Below are 19160 nucleotides of genomic sequence, written 5' to 3' on the forward strand. Positions count from 1 at the left end.
CACGTAACAGCAGAGATCCTCTGTAATGGATAGAGATAATCAAGAAGGGCAAGAAATTGTCAGACAGGCCACTTCCTGCATGGAATCTTCTCAGGTTTTGGCCTGCCAAATGAGTTCTGTTATACTCACAGACACCATTCAAAAAGTTTTAGAAACTTTGGAGTGTTTTCTATCCAAAGCTAATAATTATATGCATATTCTAGTTTCTGGGCAGGAGTAATAATCAGATTAAATCGGGTACGTTTTTTATCCGGCTGTGAAAATACTGCCCCCTAGCCATAACAGGTTAATGGATTTCGCCTTTGAGTTGTCTCGCTGAAATGTTCTTACGCTTTCAAATGACTGCTCGACTTGTTGACTGCTCGGTCATATACGTATGCACGGTAGCTTTGACATCGGTTTTTAACATCGGTTTTGAACCAGACATCAGCCGATTCCGATATGTTCACCGATATATCGTGCATCCCTACTGCAATGTGTAACTTTTTGGGCGACCTGACCAAATTCACATTGAAATATGATTTATACCTCTGTCATTCTCATTGAAAGCAAGTCTAAGAAGCAGTAGATCTGTTCTATGTGCTAAATTTCTATGCGTCCCGTTTTTATGTTTTGTTTTTGCGTCATTTACTTCTTTTTTTTTTACCCCAGCGTCAAACAGCTCAAAATACAATATTGTCGGTTATGGAAAATATATTTCACAGCGATTTAGATGGTACAATGATTCTCAACAATATACATTGCTTGTTTTGTCACAAACTGAAATTAGGTTAACATTAAGAATTTTAGCAACCAGGTGGATTCATTAGGATACAAGATGGCGCCGGAGAACAAGGCTGACGTTTCACATATTCCTAACCAATTGTGTTTCTTTGCATTGTCTGTAACTTATTATTTTGCATCATGTTGCTGCTACAGTCTCTTATGACCAAAAATAACTGCTGGACATCAGACCTGCGGTTACTCACCACGGACTGGCAGAATCCTTTTTTCCCCATTAATGAGTCCGACGTGAATGATATACTGCTTTCCCGGGAACAGGCCAAGATCCGTCATATGCGTTTAGAGAAGCGAAGAAAAAAGGGGTCAGAGGGCGGGGCTGCCTTCGGATTATTTGTAGTCGATCGAATAAAGCCCCACTTCTTTCCATTCTGCTTGCAAACGTGCAATTTTTGGAAAATAAAAATCGATGACCTACACGGAAGGTTAAACTTCCAACGGGACATTCAAAACTAATATCTCATGCTTCAGAGAGTCGTGGCTGAACGACGACATTATCAACTTACAGCTGGCTGTTTATATGCTATGTATTTTTGTAAATAACAGCAGGTACACGATATCTAAGGAGATCAAGGTTTGCTCGTCTGAGGTAGAGTAACTCATGATAAGCTGTAGACCACACTATCTACCAAGAGAGTTTATCTGTATTTTTTGTAGCTGCCAGCATCAGCATAGACTGATGCTGGCACTAACGCACTCATTGAGCTGTATACCACCATAAGCAAACAGGAAAATGCTCAACCAGAGGCGGCGCCTTACACCCACCCGTCTTCCAAATTTCATGTTAAATATGGAACCAGAGGGGAATTATTATTTTTTTTTAATATTTTTTTTTTTTTTTAACTCTGGACCACCTTTACTCCACACAGGGATGCGTACAAAGCTCTCCCTCACCCTCCATTTGGAAAATCTGAACATAATTCTATCCTCCTGATTCCTGCTTACAACAAAAACTAAAGCAGGAAGCACCAGTGATTCGATCAATAAAAAAAAGTGGTTAGATGAAGCAGATGCTAAGCTACAGGACTGTTTTGCTAGCACAGAGTGGAATATGTTCCAGGATTCCTCCGATGGCATTGAGGAGTACACCACATCAGTCATTGGATTCATCAATAAGTGCATCGATGACGACGTCCCCACAGTGACCGTACATACCCCAACCAGAAGCAATGGATTACAGGCAACATCAGCACTAAGCTAAAGGCTAGAGCTGCCGCTTTCAAGGAGCAGGACTCTAAACCGGAAGCTTATAAGAAATCCCGCTACGCCCTCCGATGAACCATCAAACAGGCAAAGAGTCAATACAGGACTAAGATCGAATCATACTACACTGGCTCTGACGCTTGTCGGATGTGCCTTTACAGACTACAAAGGGAAGCACAGCCGAGAGCTGCCCAGTGACACTAGCCAAACTACTTCTATGCTCGCTTTGAGACAAATAACACTGAAACATGCATGAGAGCACCAGCTGTTCCGGAAGACTGTGTGATCACACTCTCCGCAGCCGATGTGAGTAAGATCTTTAAACATGTCAACATTCACAAGGCCGCGGGGCCAGACGGATTACCAGGACGTGTACTGCGAGCATGCACGTGCCTTCCCACCAGAGACTAGATTCAATTCCTGCATCTTGTATTCCTGCTATATCTCCTCCTTCCATTCTCTCTCTGTTTCTAAACTATCTGTAATAAATCATTAAAAAAAAAATACAAAAAGGGGAGTGGAATTCCACTCTAAAATAAATAAAAATTACCCTTATAGGACAAGCAGTACTACTATATTATGACTGTCATGTTGTACAGGCAAAGACCAGTGAGTTCCATAAGTGCCAGCTGCCAGCCAAATAGCTGACGACTAACCCTTATGTTATTGGGGTGTTAAAGATGTCACCAAATTTGATTTTGTAGGGCAAACGTTGTGTGGTGGGGCATGCCCCTAGCTTGCTACTGATTTTATTCCAGTGTCATATACCCATTGGTGCCTTATAAGACACTTATTTAGTAATATGTGCACAAAACAAACAACTAAATTACATTTAGCATGTTATACACAAATGGCCATAGTAAGAACAGCTGCCATGTCACATTATAAAAACAATACATTTCTCGTTCTCCCCATGTAGAAAAAGATCATGAAACCCTATCACAGAAGAAGCAGTACAAATGTGGGGGTGGGGGGGGTGATCAGCCACATAGGAACGAGTGAGGACATCTACGAAGTGATGTGCACAGTGCTTTCACAGTGTATGAACTTCAAAATATGGTGAACATTTATCACAGGTTTGTGTAGGCGCGTGTATATGTGAAGACAACATACATAAGAGCAAACACCACAATGAATGTGTCGCAGACACGCACAGACAAGGGGTGGAAAAGTCGGGGAGCGGAAAGGTCACCTACCTGCTTAGAATGCAAGATGCGAAACTAAAGAAGAGATGGAAAGAGGGAGAGAGAAAGGCACAACGCTAAATGATGGAGCAACACGAAGCAGGAGAGGGGTCGGGCCTCTTTTTCATGACACCATCACCACCGGCCCCAAAAATCTCCTCCAACAATAGTGACAGATCAATTGATCACATTTGGATGCAGTCCTATCCCTTTGTTCCCCTCACTACCATTGGAGCGCTCCAAATTCTCCGACTTGTCTTTCGTGAACGCAACAGAGTCTAGTTCTGACACGGCAGACAGACCAGAGGGGTACCAGCCAGGGAATATGCAGTGCTAACTAGTATTGTATTATTATTATTCAATAGTTGTACAACTAACATCATTATCCAGCTAAGGAGCGACACCGGACACCTGTCAACAACCTGTCAACATGGCATCTGCCATGTTGACAGGAAGCTCTGGAAGATCGACTTTTCAAACCGTCAACCCCAGACGACCAGATTTTATTATTTAACTAGGCAAGTCAGTTAAGAACAAATTATTATTTACAATGACGGCCTACCCCTGCCAAACTCTAACCCGGACGGCACTGGGCCAATTGTGCGCCGCCCTATAGGACACCCGATCACGGCCGGTTGTGATACAGCCTGTAATCGAACTAGGGCCTGTAGTGACGGCTCTAGTACTGAGATGTAGATTATTATAGTACAGTTACAGTAGTTTTAGAATTGAAGGCTTTATATCAGAGCTGTTCAAGTATTACTATGGTAACTGCAGCGTATAAGTGGCCTTACAGCTCAGACTGAGTAATTATAAAAGGAACACGCTTGAATACACCAATTGAAAATAGACAAGCCAATTAAAGCAAGCCATTTAAAGCAAATCAACCTTAAACTGAGAGGAAACAAACTAAAACAAATGAAGCAGCCTTACTACTTAATAATGGGTAGGAATATATGGAATAAGGCTGGGCGATATGGCCAAAATATCATATCGTGGTATTTTTCAAATTTGTGACGGTATAACGGTATTTTATGTTTTTGATTAATAAAAGTTCTACATTTGCTTTATGAGTAGTGCGTGACCCTAGAGTGGCAAGACATATATTCTAAATTACTTCAATGGGTCTTTCTCCAGTCGGATTGTTTTATACAGTTCAATTCAACTTCAACGTAAAATAATTTCCTGCATTTCCATCAATTTCTGCATTTCCTGCACTCAATTTGAGATTATTTCCACACTGCCACGATATGGGAAAAAAAATACTAGGCCTTATTTTTAACCAAATTGCGATTTAGATCAAAAACACTTGGGTGAACTTTTGGAATCATGGAAATAGAATGTTTATTTTAATTCTATAGTTAGAATATAAATAATAGTGGGCACTTTGAATACAGTGTTTGACATGACAACGAATGAAAACGCCATGGATTAGTTATTTTAACAGGGTAGGAAGCAAAGTTATGTTCAGTGTTTCTTAGGGGACCTATAATCTTTGGCTACATTAAATCTTTATTCATATAGCCAACATATTCATGCTTCGCCTATTCCTCTTTGATTTAGAAGATACTGTTGCACAAACAACATGCTGATTTAAGCCTCCACCAGTACTGGTATTATCAGGCTGTATTAGCTAACTACGCTTGCTCTGACTCTGTACTTTTATTAGCTAGTTAGCCAGCTAACTAGCGGCTAACACGATTTAGCTTAACTTGCTAAAAAAATACAAACTAGCTGTTTGCAGAAGATGTAATAAACACAAACTAATATTGTAATTATAGAACACTTGTGGATTTATATTAAGATCAAAGTGGAAACATTGTCATCAGTATTGTTGCATGTGCTGAATTGACCATGCAGACTGAACAAAAGAGCTCCTTGAGTGACAGGGTGGGACCAGGTCTGTGTGGAAAGCGGCATAGAGAGAGAGGGATGACTCAAGTAGAGGAGTAAACTATAAAAATGGACGTTACACACGGCATCACATTTAACAAACCAAACATTCAAATACCGTTATAGAAGGCAGAGTAAAAACCCAAACTGGTCCGTGCATAAATACCAGTAGATAGTCAAATACATTATACCGCGCAGCCCTAGTATGGAATGGGATACGTTTTACATTACAGCAGCCTTATAATACTAAAGTTATGCTTAGGAAATAGCTTATGTAAGCAGTGGGACCAGAAATTGTCATGGGCATTTATAACACAGCATGTTATTGAGAACCATCTTGTCAAATTAGATATATATACATATTTTTCTCATTTGAAATTAAACACTACCCTGACTTCATTCTGTTATCATTTTTCTCAGTAGGCTCCTCACAAAACATACCCATTTGACTACCAAACACATTCTATTCAGAGGTCCTTAAGGATGCTCCTTCCTCTTCATTCTTAATATGAAATTTGTAATGCATTCTTGTGCATTGAGCTGAGCAACTGACATGGCGAAATCTATGGGATATTTTTAGCAAGATATTTCCAAATTCCACCACAACAACATTCCGAGCTGCCTGAGAGGTGTACAACTTCCTGCGAGGGTGGAATTATTTGACTGTGTGAATGTGGATAAATGTCTGTGTCCATCTTTCCGACTCGCTCTTGGTTCCCTCAAACACTTTCTCAGGCGCACACACACACAGTACGTTTGTTTATTCCATGTGTAACTGTTGTTGTTTTTGTTGCACTGCTTTCTTTTATCTTGGCCAGGTAGCAGTTGTAAATGAAAACTTGTTCTCAACTGGCCTAGGTGGTTAAATAAAGGTGAAATACATTTTATTTTTAAATCCCACACCATTAATCTCTGTTCAGTGCAGAAGCAGGGGTGCACATTTCTTGAGACAAACACACGACACAATGACGCACACGCTGAAAAATGTTGTCTTTTCAGCTAGGCTTGTTAAGCTAGGCTTGTTAAGCTAGGCTTGTTGATTGCTTCCAGAAGTTGAGCCCTCTTTCCATTATGGCACAGATAGAAAGGCTCATCTTTGTATCTCGGCATTGGGTTGTTCCATGTCATATCAGCAAGCCATGACACCCACCATCTCAGATTGCTCTGAAATCATTTCTGTTGTTAGAAACAGATAAGATTAGCGTTCCTGCAACATTATTTTGTTGAAATATAAATTTGATCTGAGAAATTAAGCTAATTGATTGCACCCTTATTGGCCATTTTATTTGACAGGATTCATATAAATAGAGTACCTAACATCCGATTTGGATGCTAGCTTTCCTTGCTAGCTTACAGCTAAAGCGAACATTAATTCACTAGCCTAGTGCTTTGTTATAATATGCAAATAACGCAAATTACGCTGATTTCTGTGACTTGCTAATATGCATATTTTTTTGCCGTGCTATCAAGTATCGTTATGGTATCGAGTATTGTGAGAATAAACCTTGTGTCGGTATCAAAATCAAATTCTGGTTTCGTGACACTAATCCGATCCATGTGTACATTCACACAGTAGTGTACAGCAAGCAGTTCAGCAGTTACACAGCCGGGCCCTGGTGGCAATAAATTAACACAACCGAAAGCTTACCTTGACTTGGAAGAGTTGCCGTGTTGGATAGCCTTAGCCAGCTAGCTAACATAAATAGCATTCCTCTGAGTCAGGTTATTGAGTAGGCAAAATTAGCTGCATTAGCTAAGTAAAAAGGTAAACCAAGAAGAAAAAAAGCCATCTCTCCCTCTCTCTTGCTGCTGCTTCTCCTTACATTTAAGAAATTAATTTGTTTAAAACTGTTCAACTATTGTCTCTCTCTTTCTTTGAGTCAACCACTCACCACACTTTATGCACTGCAGTGCTAGCTTGCTGTATCTTATGCTTTCAGAACTAGATTAATTCTCTGATCCTTTGATTGGGTGGACAACATATCAGTTCATAACGCAAAAGCTCAGACAGTTTGGAGGACATCCTCCAAAAGTCGCCATAATTACTGTGAAAGTCTATGGAAGGGGGTGAGAACCATGAGCTTCCTAGGTTTCTTACTTAAGTCAATGTACCCAGAAGAGGATGGGGAAATAGCTGTCATCTGGCAACACCATGGTGCTACCTTATAAAGTGCTGTTGAAGCTACTGTAGACCATTGCAAAAAAGTGTATTTTAGTTATTTGGTGAGATGTAAATTAGGGCTGTCAAAGTTAATGCGTGACATGTTTATCGCCATTTTTTTGGACGGCGTTAATCACGTCTCCATTTCTTCACCACACGGACCCTTTTAAGCGCAGAACACAACACTGCTGCAGGCAGTGCTTGCTGCTTTGCATGGCTGAAGACCGTGTGCCTCTAGCCAAAATCATGTGAAAAGTTATGCCTAATATTACCGGAGCTATGTTTTTTCTTTCTGCCGTGGATTGTTGCGCATGTCACAGGCCGTTTTAAACTACTCGTGAGCCGCTATTTGTTGATTTAATAACAAAATATTTTTAGCTAGCTAGTCATGTTACCTACCTTTGTTACTTAGCTAGCAAACTGAACTTGACCACTGACTAGGCTATGCACAAATTTGAATGGCACAGGAAGAACTGAAAAGGAATAGGCTCTTCAAAGAGATGCTTCAAAAGGTAGGCTGCATATGCAAGAGTGGGGTGCAAGAGTACAGTGAAATGCGTTTCTTGCTTGCTCTTTCCCAACAATGCAGTAATCAATATCATAGTCAAGTGTGAGCGCGGGAGTAAGTGAGAGTAATTCTCTACCAGAAAGTTGGTTGGCCCTCTGTCACGTAGGTTGTCACGTAGGCTATGCTATCATTTATAAAGCCATTTTACAAAAAGTCACACTGTACCTAACATCATTACTAAACTTTAAGTTACCACACCCAGTCTCAAGGATGGCTAACCCTGTAAATTCCTTTGGTCTGTAGTTAGGTAAATCAACTCTTAGTTCTCTTGCACCTTATTTGCACACACTGTATATAGACTTTCCTATTGTGTTATTGACTGTACGTTTGTTTATTCCATGTGTAACTCTGTGTTGTTGTTTGTGTCGCAGTGCTTTGCTTCATCTTGGCCAGGTCGCAGTTGTAAATGAGAACTTGTTCTCAACTGGCCTACCTGGTTAAATAAAGGTGAAATAAAAAATAAATAATTTAAAAACATTTGTGGAACAATCTTAAATTTTTTGTAATTTTTTTTTTTACATTTGATGTTCTGGCAAGTCAAAAAGCTGATTAAGGACCGTATTACTGAAGAAAACATTCGTGTTTTTCCTTTTGGTTTGCATGTCTTTTTTGTACTTCAGGGGTCATCTGTAAAAAAGAGACCCTGGTCTCAGTATATAAAATACAAGGCTAAATAAAAATGAGAGTGTGCAGGCCTATGTGTGTAAAGTTATCTGAACAGTACAGATGGTTAAAGTGTTTTAATAACATCGTTGGACAAGTTTAAGAGCTCTGTTCTTTGTATCCCCTATAGTCCAGGGATCATCAACGAGATTCAGCCGCAGGCCAGAACATAATTAAGCCTACAAATAATTTGACTGCAAGAATCCCAAACAGGTAACATTTGACTAAATCATAATAATTTAAAATCTTGCTTACGATTGTACACGATCACATATATCCCTCTATTATGTGTGGAAATACTTTGGCACAGATTTCCAAAAAAATAAATAACTTGGAGCTTATTTGCTGGTATTTTTAGTGTTTAATGTCCAACAATTATACTTTTTTTAAACAGTTATTTTTTTGTTTAGCGAACTCGGGGGGCCAAATAAAATCATCAGCAAGCCAAATTCGGACCGCGGGACGCCAGTTGGGGAACCCTGCTATAGTTACAATCATTTAGAATGCTTGAAGCGTTAACAGTAATTAAAGCTGTGTGTGTGCGTGTGTGTGTGAGTCAGTCAGAGAGACTGCTGTGTGCAAATGTTAAACTTCAAGAACATTGATATGAGCGAGTAGACCACCTTAAAGCTATGTGGAAAACGCTATTAAAACATTCTGATGTAGATAATTTTGTGTTTCCGTACCTTAGAAATCAAAGCATAGTTTGCCTGTAACTCAATGCAATGCTTTTTAAATTGAAAAATCTTTCTTTAGGGCCAAATTTGAGCGAAAAAAAAGGAGTCACGATTAACTAATGCTATTAACTCAATTATTTTCATCATTTGACAGCCCTAATGTAAATATAATTTAGTATAGTTTATCTAAAACAGATAACTTAAATATTTCACAATGCCTTGCAAAAGTATTCACCCTCCTTGGCATTTTTCCTATTTTGTTGCCTTACAACCTGTAATTAAAATAGATTTTGGGGGGGGTTGTATCCTTTGATTTACACAACATACCCACCACTTTGAAGATGCAAAATATTTTTTCTTGTGAAACAAACAACAAATTCGACAAAAAAAATAAACTTGAGCGTGCATAACTATTCACTGTGGGGATGGTGTTCTCGGGGGTGATGTGAGGTGTTGGGTTTGCGCCAGACATAGCGTTTTCTTTGATGGCCAAAAAGCTCAATTTTAGTCTCATCTGACCAGAGTATCTTCTTCCATATGTTTGTGGCATTTCCCACATGCCTTTTAGCAAATATTTTTTCTTTAAGCAACGTCTTTTCTGGCCACTCTTCCGTAAAGCCCAGCTCTGTGGAGTGTACGGCTTAAAGTGATCCTATGGACAAATACGCCGATCTCCGCTGTGGAGCTTTGCAGCTCCTTCAGGTTTATCTTTGGTCTTTGTTGCCTCTCTGATCAATGCCCTCCTTGCCTGGTCTGTGAATTTTGGTGGGCGGCCCTCTCTTGGCAGGTTTGTTGTGGTGCCACAACTTTGTCCCTGACCTGTTTGGAGAGCTCCTTGGTCTTCATGGTGCCGCTTGCTTAGTGGTGTTGCAGACTCAGGGGCCTTTCAGAACAGGTGTATAGATACACTGAGATAATGTGACACATCATGTGACACTTAAATAAAGTAAACCTGTGTGCAATCTAACTAATTATGTGACTTCTGAAGGTAATTGGTTGCACCAGATCTTATTTAGCGGCTTCATAGCAAAGGAGGGTAACACATGCATGCACCACTTTTCCTTTTTTATTTCTTGAAACAAGTTATTTTTTTCATTTCACTTCACCGATTTGGACTATTTTGTGTATGTCCATCACATGAAATCCAAATCCAAATCCATTTAAATTACATGTTGTAATGCAACAAAATAGGAAAAACGCCAAGGGGGTGAATACTTTTGCAAGGCACTGTATTTGTATGCAATTCACTGATAGAAGAGGAAGGGGAGGACCATCCTAAGTAGCCGCCATTGCCTCGGGATAAAGATAACATAAGGATACTATTGTTTATCATCCAATGATATAGCAGCATGAAAAACAGAGGCAATAGCAGACAAATTAAATCACAAATAAATTATATATACTTGATACTCGGAGGGCAACACACACAATTTGGACATTCTCTTGCCAATATGTAGCCTTCAAAGCAAGTTTACAGATCAGACTTGTTCACTGACGTTTACTGTTCCAAAAATGTTTCACTCAGACCCCCCCTTCCAGCATTGGGGCACATCCCACCCCCTCCCGCCATGTCTATTTCCACAGGCACAAGCACTGTTCATGACAAACTGTTTACGCCCCTCTTGTTGACCGAGAGAACATTTTGCAGGTTTAAAGGTTATTTCTTGCAATTCTATACATTTTGTTATGTCTAATGTGTATTCATGTGATATTTGAGTGACTCAAACATTACCACAAAATCTATTGGCTAAAAACATTATCTGACATGGGCTAGTTGAGCTGGACATTTCTGACAAGTTATAAATAGCTCTAAGGTATTCAATGACTGACATGACAAAAGGAAAACAGATGCTGCACTACCAATTTGGACCTTGTGCATTCTACTATTACAACTTTCAAGCGTAAGCTGAAAGCCCCCCCTGCTGACCCCTCGCACCCCCTAGGGGCTGCGCCCCACAGTTTGGGAACTATTCAATGCTGGCCAAATTCCACTTAAGATTTTAGAGGGGTAATTTATGAGTATGGGACTATAGGCTGCACAAATCCATCAAAATGCCCTGGTCAAGTCTACTGCTCCACCAGCAAGCCAACAGAGATGTGTCTTGTGGGGAATCAGAGAGCAGACTCAAATGATTCATCAGAAAACAGGCCCTGAAAATTCCTTCCCTTGGGAAGTACTTTGCAGCATGGTCAAGTAATTGACGGGCAGACCGTGGGCCAATTTCAGCTTTTCCGACCACACCGGAAAAAAAAACATGTAGCAGAATAGTAGCAGGGTAACAGGCCTGCGGAGCTTTGACAAATCCCACCCCGTGTTTTTATAACGCGAGAACTCATGGCGCGTGCGTCTCGATAGTCCAATGTGGCTTCATCTCCATCTGACAGATCTGAAAACACGGGATAAAGGGACAGCAATATGCCGAATGCCTTTTAGGAATTTGCTTTCACTTGGAAATAAAACGAGGTCTCTAAACTATTTATATTCAAACTTATTTCAGGTATGCACAGATGGAAGAAAAGGAGACGAGGGGAGGAGGCCTTTTTAGACTATTGACGTGCATCCTTTGTGTTGAAGGATAAAGCACCCATGGCTGGGGGAGGATGTGGCCTAATGCGAGCTATTGATCAGCTGGAATACGATAGCGTGGATGGCCCTCGCATTATAAGTGTCTCGGGCCATTAGCGACAGATTCTGCCTCCTGTGAAGTCACAAGCCAGCCTATGTCCTGTTTCATGTTCTAAAAGAAAGCTTTACCTAAAAGATTATATTTTTCTGTCTGTAACTCTGCATGTCCATCTATCAGTCTATCTGCTGAGATCATCCATACATCCACCCACCCATCCTAGACAGGCCGATGCAGGGTGTTCTGAATGACATCCACCACCAGAACTGCTTGTTGTGTGAGAGAAAGAGCGAGAAAGAGACTCTTGCGTGACTTATTACTGAGCTGAAACGCGAGCACACACTGCGTGGTGTGTAAACAACCGGAAGCCTGTGATGCGACTTCCGCTTTTGGAAGTTAACAAGGCGACACTCCATCCAAACCCTTTACATTCGTGAGAATTGGCCTATATGGATAGGACTAAATTGAAATGTTTCTTATAGAAGAAATATGAAAAGCATAAGCATGGTAGCAATTGAAAGGGAACAGTTTGGAGATTATGGGAAAATGATTAGACCAAAGGTAAGGACGCAGCAGTTCACCAGATAAGACTGAATCCAAATACAATGTTGACTTTGTGCATTTCACATTCTGTATTTTGCCGGATTTGTTGTTGATAAAATCAGAAAACACTCTTGATTTGATATTAAGATGAAAATGCATTGGACCTTTAACTTGTTATGGATAGGGGGCAGTATTTTCACGGCCGGATAAAAAACATACCCGATTTAATCTGGTTATTACTCCTGCCCAGAAAGTAGAATATGCATATAATTCGTAGCTTTGGATAGAAAACACTCCAAAGTTTCTAAAACTGTTTGAATGGTGTCTGTGAGTATAACAGAACTCAAATGGCAGGCCAAAACCTGAGAAGATTCTGTACAGGAAGTACCCTGTCTGACCATTTCTTGGCCTTCTTTGTCATCTCTATCCAAAACAGAGGATCTCTGCTGTAACGTGACACTTTCTAAGGCTCCCATAGGGTCTCAGAAGGCGCCAGAACGTTGAATGATGACTCTGCAGTCTCTGGCTGAAAAACAGTAGCGCATTTGGATAGTGGTCGATCTGAGAACAATGAGACGGGCGCACGCGTGCACGTGAAGAGTCCATTTTACATTTTCAGTCTTTGAACGAAAACAATGACTCCCGGTCGGAATATTATCGCTATTTTACGAGAAAATTCGCATAAAAATTGATTTTAAAACAGCGTTTGACATGCTTCGAAGTACGGTAATGGAATATTTTGAATTTTTTTGTCACGATACGCGTCCGCGCGTTACCCTTCGGATAGTGTCTTGAACGCGAACAAAACGGCGCTATTTGGATACAACTATGGATTATTTTGAACCAAACCAACATTTGTTGTTGAAGTAGAAGTCCTGGGAGTGCATTCTGACAAAGAACAGCAAAGGTAATCCAATTTTTCTTATAGTAAATCTGACGTTGGTCAGGGCTAAACTTGGTGGGTGTCAAATTAGCTAGCCCGTGATGGCGAGCTATCTACTCAGAATATTGCAAAATGTGCTTTCACCGAAAAGCTATTTTAAAATCGGACACCGCGATTGCATAAAGGAGTTCTGTATCTATAATTCTTAACCTCTCTAGGGTCGGCGGGACGAAATCGTCCCACCTACTCAACAGCCAGTTGAATCCCGTGGCGCGTTATTCAAATACCTTAGAAATGCTATTACTTCAATTTCTCAAACATAGGACTATTTTACACCATTTTAAAGACAAGACTCTCGTTAATCTAACCACACTGTCCGATTTCAAAAAGGCTTTACAACGAAAGCAAAACATTAGATTATGTCAGCAGAGTACCCAGTCAGAAATAATCAGACACCCATTTTTCAAGCTAGCATATAATGTCACATAAACCCAAACCACAGCTAAATGCAGCACTAACCTTTGATGATCTTCATCAGATGACAACCCTAGGACATTATGTTATACAATACATGCATGTTTTGTTCAATCAAGTTCATATTTATATCAAAAACCAGCTTTTTACATTAGCATGTGACGTTCAGAACTTCCGGTGAATTTACTAAATTACTCACGATAAACGTTCACAAAAAGCATAACAATTATTTTAAGAATTATAGATACAGAACTCCTCTATGCACTCGCTATGTCCGATTTTAAAATAGCTTTTCGGTGAAAGCACATTTTGCAATATTCTGAGTAGATAGCCCGGCATCACAGGGCTAGCTATTTAGACACCCACCAAGTTTAGCCCTGACCAAAGTCAGATTTACTATAAGAAAAATGTTATTACCTTTGCTGTTCTTCATCAGAATGCACTCCCAGGACTTCTACTTCAATAACAAATGTTGGTTTGGTTCAAAATAATCCATAGTTATGTTCAAATATCCTCTGTTTTGTTTGTGCGTTCAAGACACTATCCGAATGGTAAAGAAGGTTGACGCGCACGACGCATTTCGTGACAAAATATTTCTAAATATTCCATTACCGTACTTCGAAGCATGTCAACCGCTGTTTAAAATCAATTTTTATGCCATTTTTCTCGTAAAAAAGCTATAATATTCCGACCGGGAAAGCGTGTTTACGTTCAAAGACAAAAGAAAATAAAACATGGGGTCGACTCGTGCACGAGCCTCAGTCTGATGGTACTCTGACCGGCCACTATCCAAACGCACTAATGTTTTTCAGCCAGAGGCTGGAATTACATCATTCAGCTTTTTCCCGGGTTCTGAGAGCCTATGGGAGCCGTAGGAAGTGTCACGTTACAGCAAAGATCCTCAGTTTTCAATAAACAGAGCCAAGAAGAACAAGAACTTGTCAGACAGGCCACTTCCTGTAAGGAATCTTCTCAGGTTTTTGCCTGCCATATGAGTTCTGTTATACTCACAGACACCATTCAAACAGTTTTAGAAACTTTAGGGTGTTTTCTATCCAAAGCCAATAATTATATGCATATTCTAGTTACTGGACAGGAGTAGTAACCAGATTAAATCGGGTACGTTTTTTATCCGGCCGTGCAAATACTGCCCCCTATCCCCAACAGGTTAAAATAATTATGTTTTTTGTGAACGTTTATCGTGAGTAATTTAGTAAATTCACCGGAAGTGTTCGGTGGGAATGCTAGTTCTGAACGTCACATGCTAATGTAAAAAGCTGGTTTTTGATATAAATATGTACTTGATTGAACAAAACATGCATGTATTGTATAACATAATGTCCTAGGTGTGTCATCTGATGAAGATCATCAAAGGTTAGTGTTGCATTTAGCTGTGGTTTTGGTTTTTGTGACATTATATGCTAGCTTGAAAAATGGGTGTCTGATTATTTCTGGCTGGGTACTCTGCTGACATAATCTAATGTTTTGCTTTCGTTGTAAAGCCTTTTTGAAATCGGACAGTGTGGTTAGATAAAGGAGAGTCTTGTCTTTAAAATGGTGTAAAATAGTAATATGTTTGAAAAATTTACGTTTTCGGATTTTCGAGGAGTTTGTATTTCGCGTCACGCCCTATCATTGGATATTGGAGTGGTGTTCCGCTAGCGGAACGTCTAGATGTAAGAGGTTTTAATATACCACAGTATATAGATATGCAGGACTAAGTTTAAAAGGCTGAAAATGCAATGGTGACTTGACCAGCTAGTTACACCTAGCACAAGACCAGCTAGTTACACCTAGCATATTTGAGGCACAAAATAGGCCCACATATTGATTTTATACAATCGTCATGCCACACTTTTCTTCATCCATTGGTTGTAACCCATACCCAAAACACTAAGATAATAACATGTCCCTTGGTCTTTTTCCCAACAAAATCAAGATAAATGTATGAATTACTCGATAGAAATCTGTAAATCGCTAGTTTATGAAATTACAGTTCAGCAATCCCACAAATTCTTGTTTTTTTTGTGTGCGTTGCTAGGAGCCCTCTGCATGTAAACCTGTAATAATGGTATTGTAATGACCAACGTTTCATTCCCCAGGCCGCACCAGATGACATATCCTGACAAAGCTCTATCTAGGGGATTTTGGTGTTTGGATTTCAATGCAAAAAGAGGAGACCTGGTATGCTTCCCTGTCTCCCCCTTCAAGCTCGTATTTCTAGTGAATCGAGCACACTTCCCCTGAGAACACTGATAGAGCTCACAAACAAGCTCTGGGTTTGAAATGGAGAACTGTCAGAAGCTTTTGGTTCAGGTTCATTGTTGTATCACGGCTAAGTTACTTGAAAGAGAAAGGTCTTGCAGGTGTCCCAGATGCGTTACGTTTCAAAACACAGGACAAAATAAAAATAAAATACTTATGCTGGAAGGGATCTAGTGAGGGTGCAGTTCGCACCAAGACACTGTCAACCAACACCGTTCTAGGTACACGTCTCCATTAACAACCGATCTAGGACCAGCTTACCCTCCCCGTCATACCTTTGACAATTAGGTGGTGAAAATGGCTCAACTGATGTTAGATCAGTGTCTAGGTGCAACTGTCTAGGTGAAACTTAATCCTATTCCACCAAACCCAGATTATCTACAGCTAAACCCCTCCTATCAGACCTAGACACAACAAGGTTGCTCTAATTATCACAAGGCCTAGCCATAGGCCCAACCACATTTCCGAACTAAGGGAAGCGCTGCATCAAAGGTAATAAGCATTTACTGTTGGTCTCTCGCAGAGCCACAGATAAACCCAGTTGGCTAAACTATGTTTAAGATGTTGAATTTCCATTGGCAGCAAAAGTCATGTGACATCACTATCCAATTAAAATACATATCATGTTGTTGTTATGGAAGGCTTGGAGCCAAAATGGAGGAAGGTTTAACGAACGCTGGGGGGGGGGGGCAATACTCGTGAACTTTTGCAAAGACCATTGGTTTAAACCGTGTCCCTTGTCAGCCCATCCACTCACTGGACCCATATATTCACTTGGCGATGCATGCCTCTCTCTAATATCAATATGCCTCGTCCATTACTTTCCTGGTTAGTGATTACTGTCTTATTTCACTGTAGAGCCTCTAGCCCTGCTCAATATGCCTTAACCAACCATGTTGTTCCACCTCCTACATATGCGATGACATCACCTGGTTTAAACATCTCTAAAGACTATATCTCTCTCATCATTACTCAATGCCTAGGTTTACCTCCAATGTACTCACATCCTACCTTACCTTTCTCCGTACACTATGCCTTTAATCTATGCTATCGTGCCCAGAAACCGGCTCCTTTTACTCTGTTCCGAACGTGCTAGACAGCCAGTTCGTAAAGCCTTTAGCCATACCCTTATCCCACTTCTCCTCTGGTGATGTAGAGGTTAATCCAGGTCCTGCAGTGCCTAGCTCCACTCCCACTCCCCAGGTGCTCTCATTTGTTGATTTCTGTAACCGTAAAAGCCTTGGTTTCATGCATGTTAACATTAGAAGCCTACTCCCTAAGTTTGTTTTACTCACTGCTTTAGCACACTCTGCCAACCCGGATGTCTTAGCCGTGTATGAAACCTGGCTTAGCAAAACCACCAGAAACCCTGAAATCGCCATCACTAACGATAACATTTTCCGCCAAGATAGAACTGCCAAAGGGGGCGGTGTTGCAATCTACTGCAAAGATAGTAATACAGAACTCTGCAGGCTATCCAAGTCTGTACCAAAACAATTCGAGCTTCTACTTCTAAAAATGCACCTTTCCAGAAACAAGTCTCTCACTGTTGCCGCTTGCTACTGACCTCCCTCTGCCCCTAGCTGTGCCCTCGATACCGTATGTGAATTGATTGCCCCCCATCCATCTTCTGAGCTCGTGCTACTTGGTGACCTAAACTGGGACATGCTTAACACTCTGGCCATCCTACAATCTAAGCTTCATGCCCTCAATCTCACACAAATTATCAATGAACCTACCAGGTACAACCCCAAATCCGTAAACACGGGCACCCTCATAGATGTCATCCTAATTAACTCGCCCTCCAAATACACCTCTGCTGTTTTCAATCAAGATCTCAGCAATCACTGCCTCATTGCCTGCATCCGTAATGGGTCTGTGACCAAAACGACCATCCCTCATCACTGTCAAACGCTCCCTATAACACTTCTGCGAGCAGGCCTTTCTAAATCAACCTGGCCGGGGTATCCTGGAATGACATTGACCTCATCCCGTCAGTAGATAATGCCTGGCTATTCTTTAAAAGTGCCTTCCTCACCATCTTAAATAAGCATGTACCATAAAAAAAAGTAGAACTAGGAATAGATATAGTCCTTGGTTCACTCCAGACCTGTCTGCCCTTCACAAGCACAAAAACATCCTGTGGCGTTCTGCATTAGCATCGAATAGCCCTCGAGATATGCAACTTTTCAGGGAAGTTAGGAACAAATATACACAGGCAGCTGGGAAAGCTAAGGCTAGCTTTTTAAAACAGAAATTTGCATCCTGTAGTACTAACTCAAAAAAGTTCTGGGACACTAAAGTCCATGGAGAATAAGAGCACCTCCTCCCAGCTGCCCACTGCGCTGAGGCTAGGAAACACTGTTACCACCGATAAATCCACTATAACTGAGAATTTCAATAAGCATTTCTCTACGGCTGGTCATGCTTTCCACCTGGCTACCCCTACCCCGGTCAACTGCCCTGCACCCTCCACAGCAACCCGCCAAAGCCCCCACCATTTCTCCTTCACCCAAATCCAGATAACTGATGTTCTGAAAGAGCTGCAAAATCTGGACCCCTACAAATCAGCCGGGCTAGACAATCTGGACCCTCTCTTTCTAAAATTATCTGCCGAAATTGTTGCAACCCCTATTACTAGCCTGTTCAACCTCTTTCATATCATCTGAGATTCCCAAAGATTGGAAAGCTGCCGCGGTCATCCCCCTCTTCAAAGGGAGTGACACTCTAGACCCAAACTGCTACAGACCTATATCTATCCTACCCTGTCTTTCTAAAGTCTTCGAAAGCCAAGTTAACAAACAGATTACCGACCATTTCGAATCCCACCATACCTTCTCCGCTATGCAATCTGGTTTCAGAGCTGGTCATGGGTGCACCTCAGCCACGCTCAAGGTCCTAAACGACATCATAACCGCCATCGATAAGAGACATTACTGTGCAGCCGTATTTGTCGACCTGGCCAAGGCTTTCGGACTCTGTCAATCACCACATTCTTATTGGCAGACTCGACAGCCTTGGTTTCTCAAATGATTGCCTCGCCTGGTTCACCAACTACTTCTCTGATAGAGTTCAGTATGTCAAATAGGAGGGCCTGTTGTCCGGACCTCTGGCAGTCTCTATGGGGGTGCCACAGGGTTCAATTCTTGGGCCGACTCTCTTCTCCGTATACATCAATGATGTTGCTCTTGCTGCTGGTGATTCTCTGATCCACCTCTACGCAGACGACACCATTCTGTATA

The 19160-nt window shown here is 41.0% G+C and overlaps 1 protein-coding gene across 4 annotated transcripts in view; it reads right to left on the reverse strand.

Annotated features, from left to right (window-relative positions):
* mark1 (MAP/microtubule affinity-regulating kinase 1) overlaps nucleotides 1–19160 on the reverse strand; it is a 112997-nt gene that overhangs the window by 53146 nt on the left and 40691 nt on the right. For 2 of the 4 annotated variants that reach the window (XM_014170773.2, XM_014170758.2), the window contains exon 4: nucleotides 3180–3203. The exons of the other annotated variants lie outside the window; for them this stretch is intronic. In XM_014170773.2, the coding sequence (XP_014026248.1) occupies nucleotides 3180–3203 (24 nt within the window). The remainder of the gene's footprint in view (nucleotides 1–3179; nucleotides 3204–19160) is intronic. 4 annotated transcript variants of the gene reach the window in all.

This window comes from Salmo salar, chromosome ssa02 (genome assembly GCF_905237065.1).
Source record: "Salmo salar chromosome ssa02, Ssal_v3.1, whole genome shotgun sequence".
Classification (NCBI taxonomy): domain Eukaryota; kingdom Metazoa; phylum Chordata; class Actinopteri; order Salmoniformes; family Salmonidae; genus Salmo; species Salmo salar.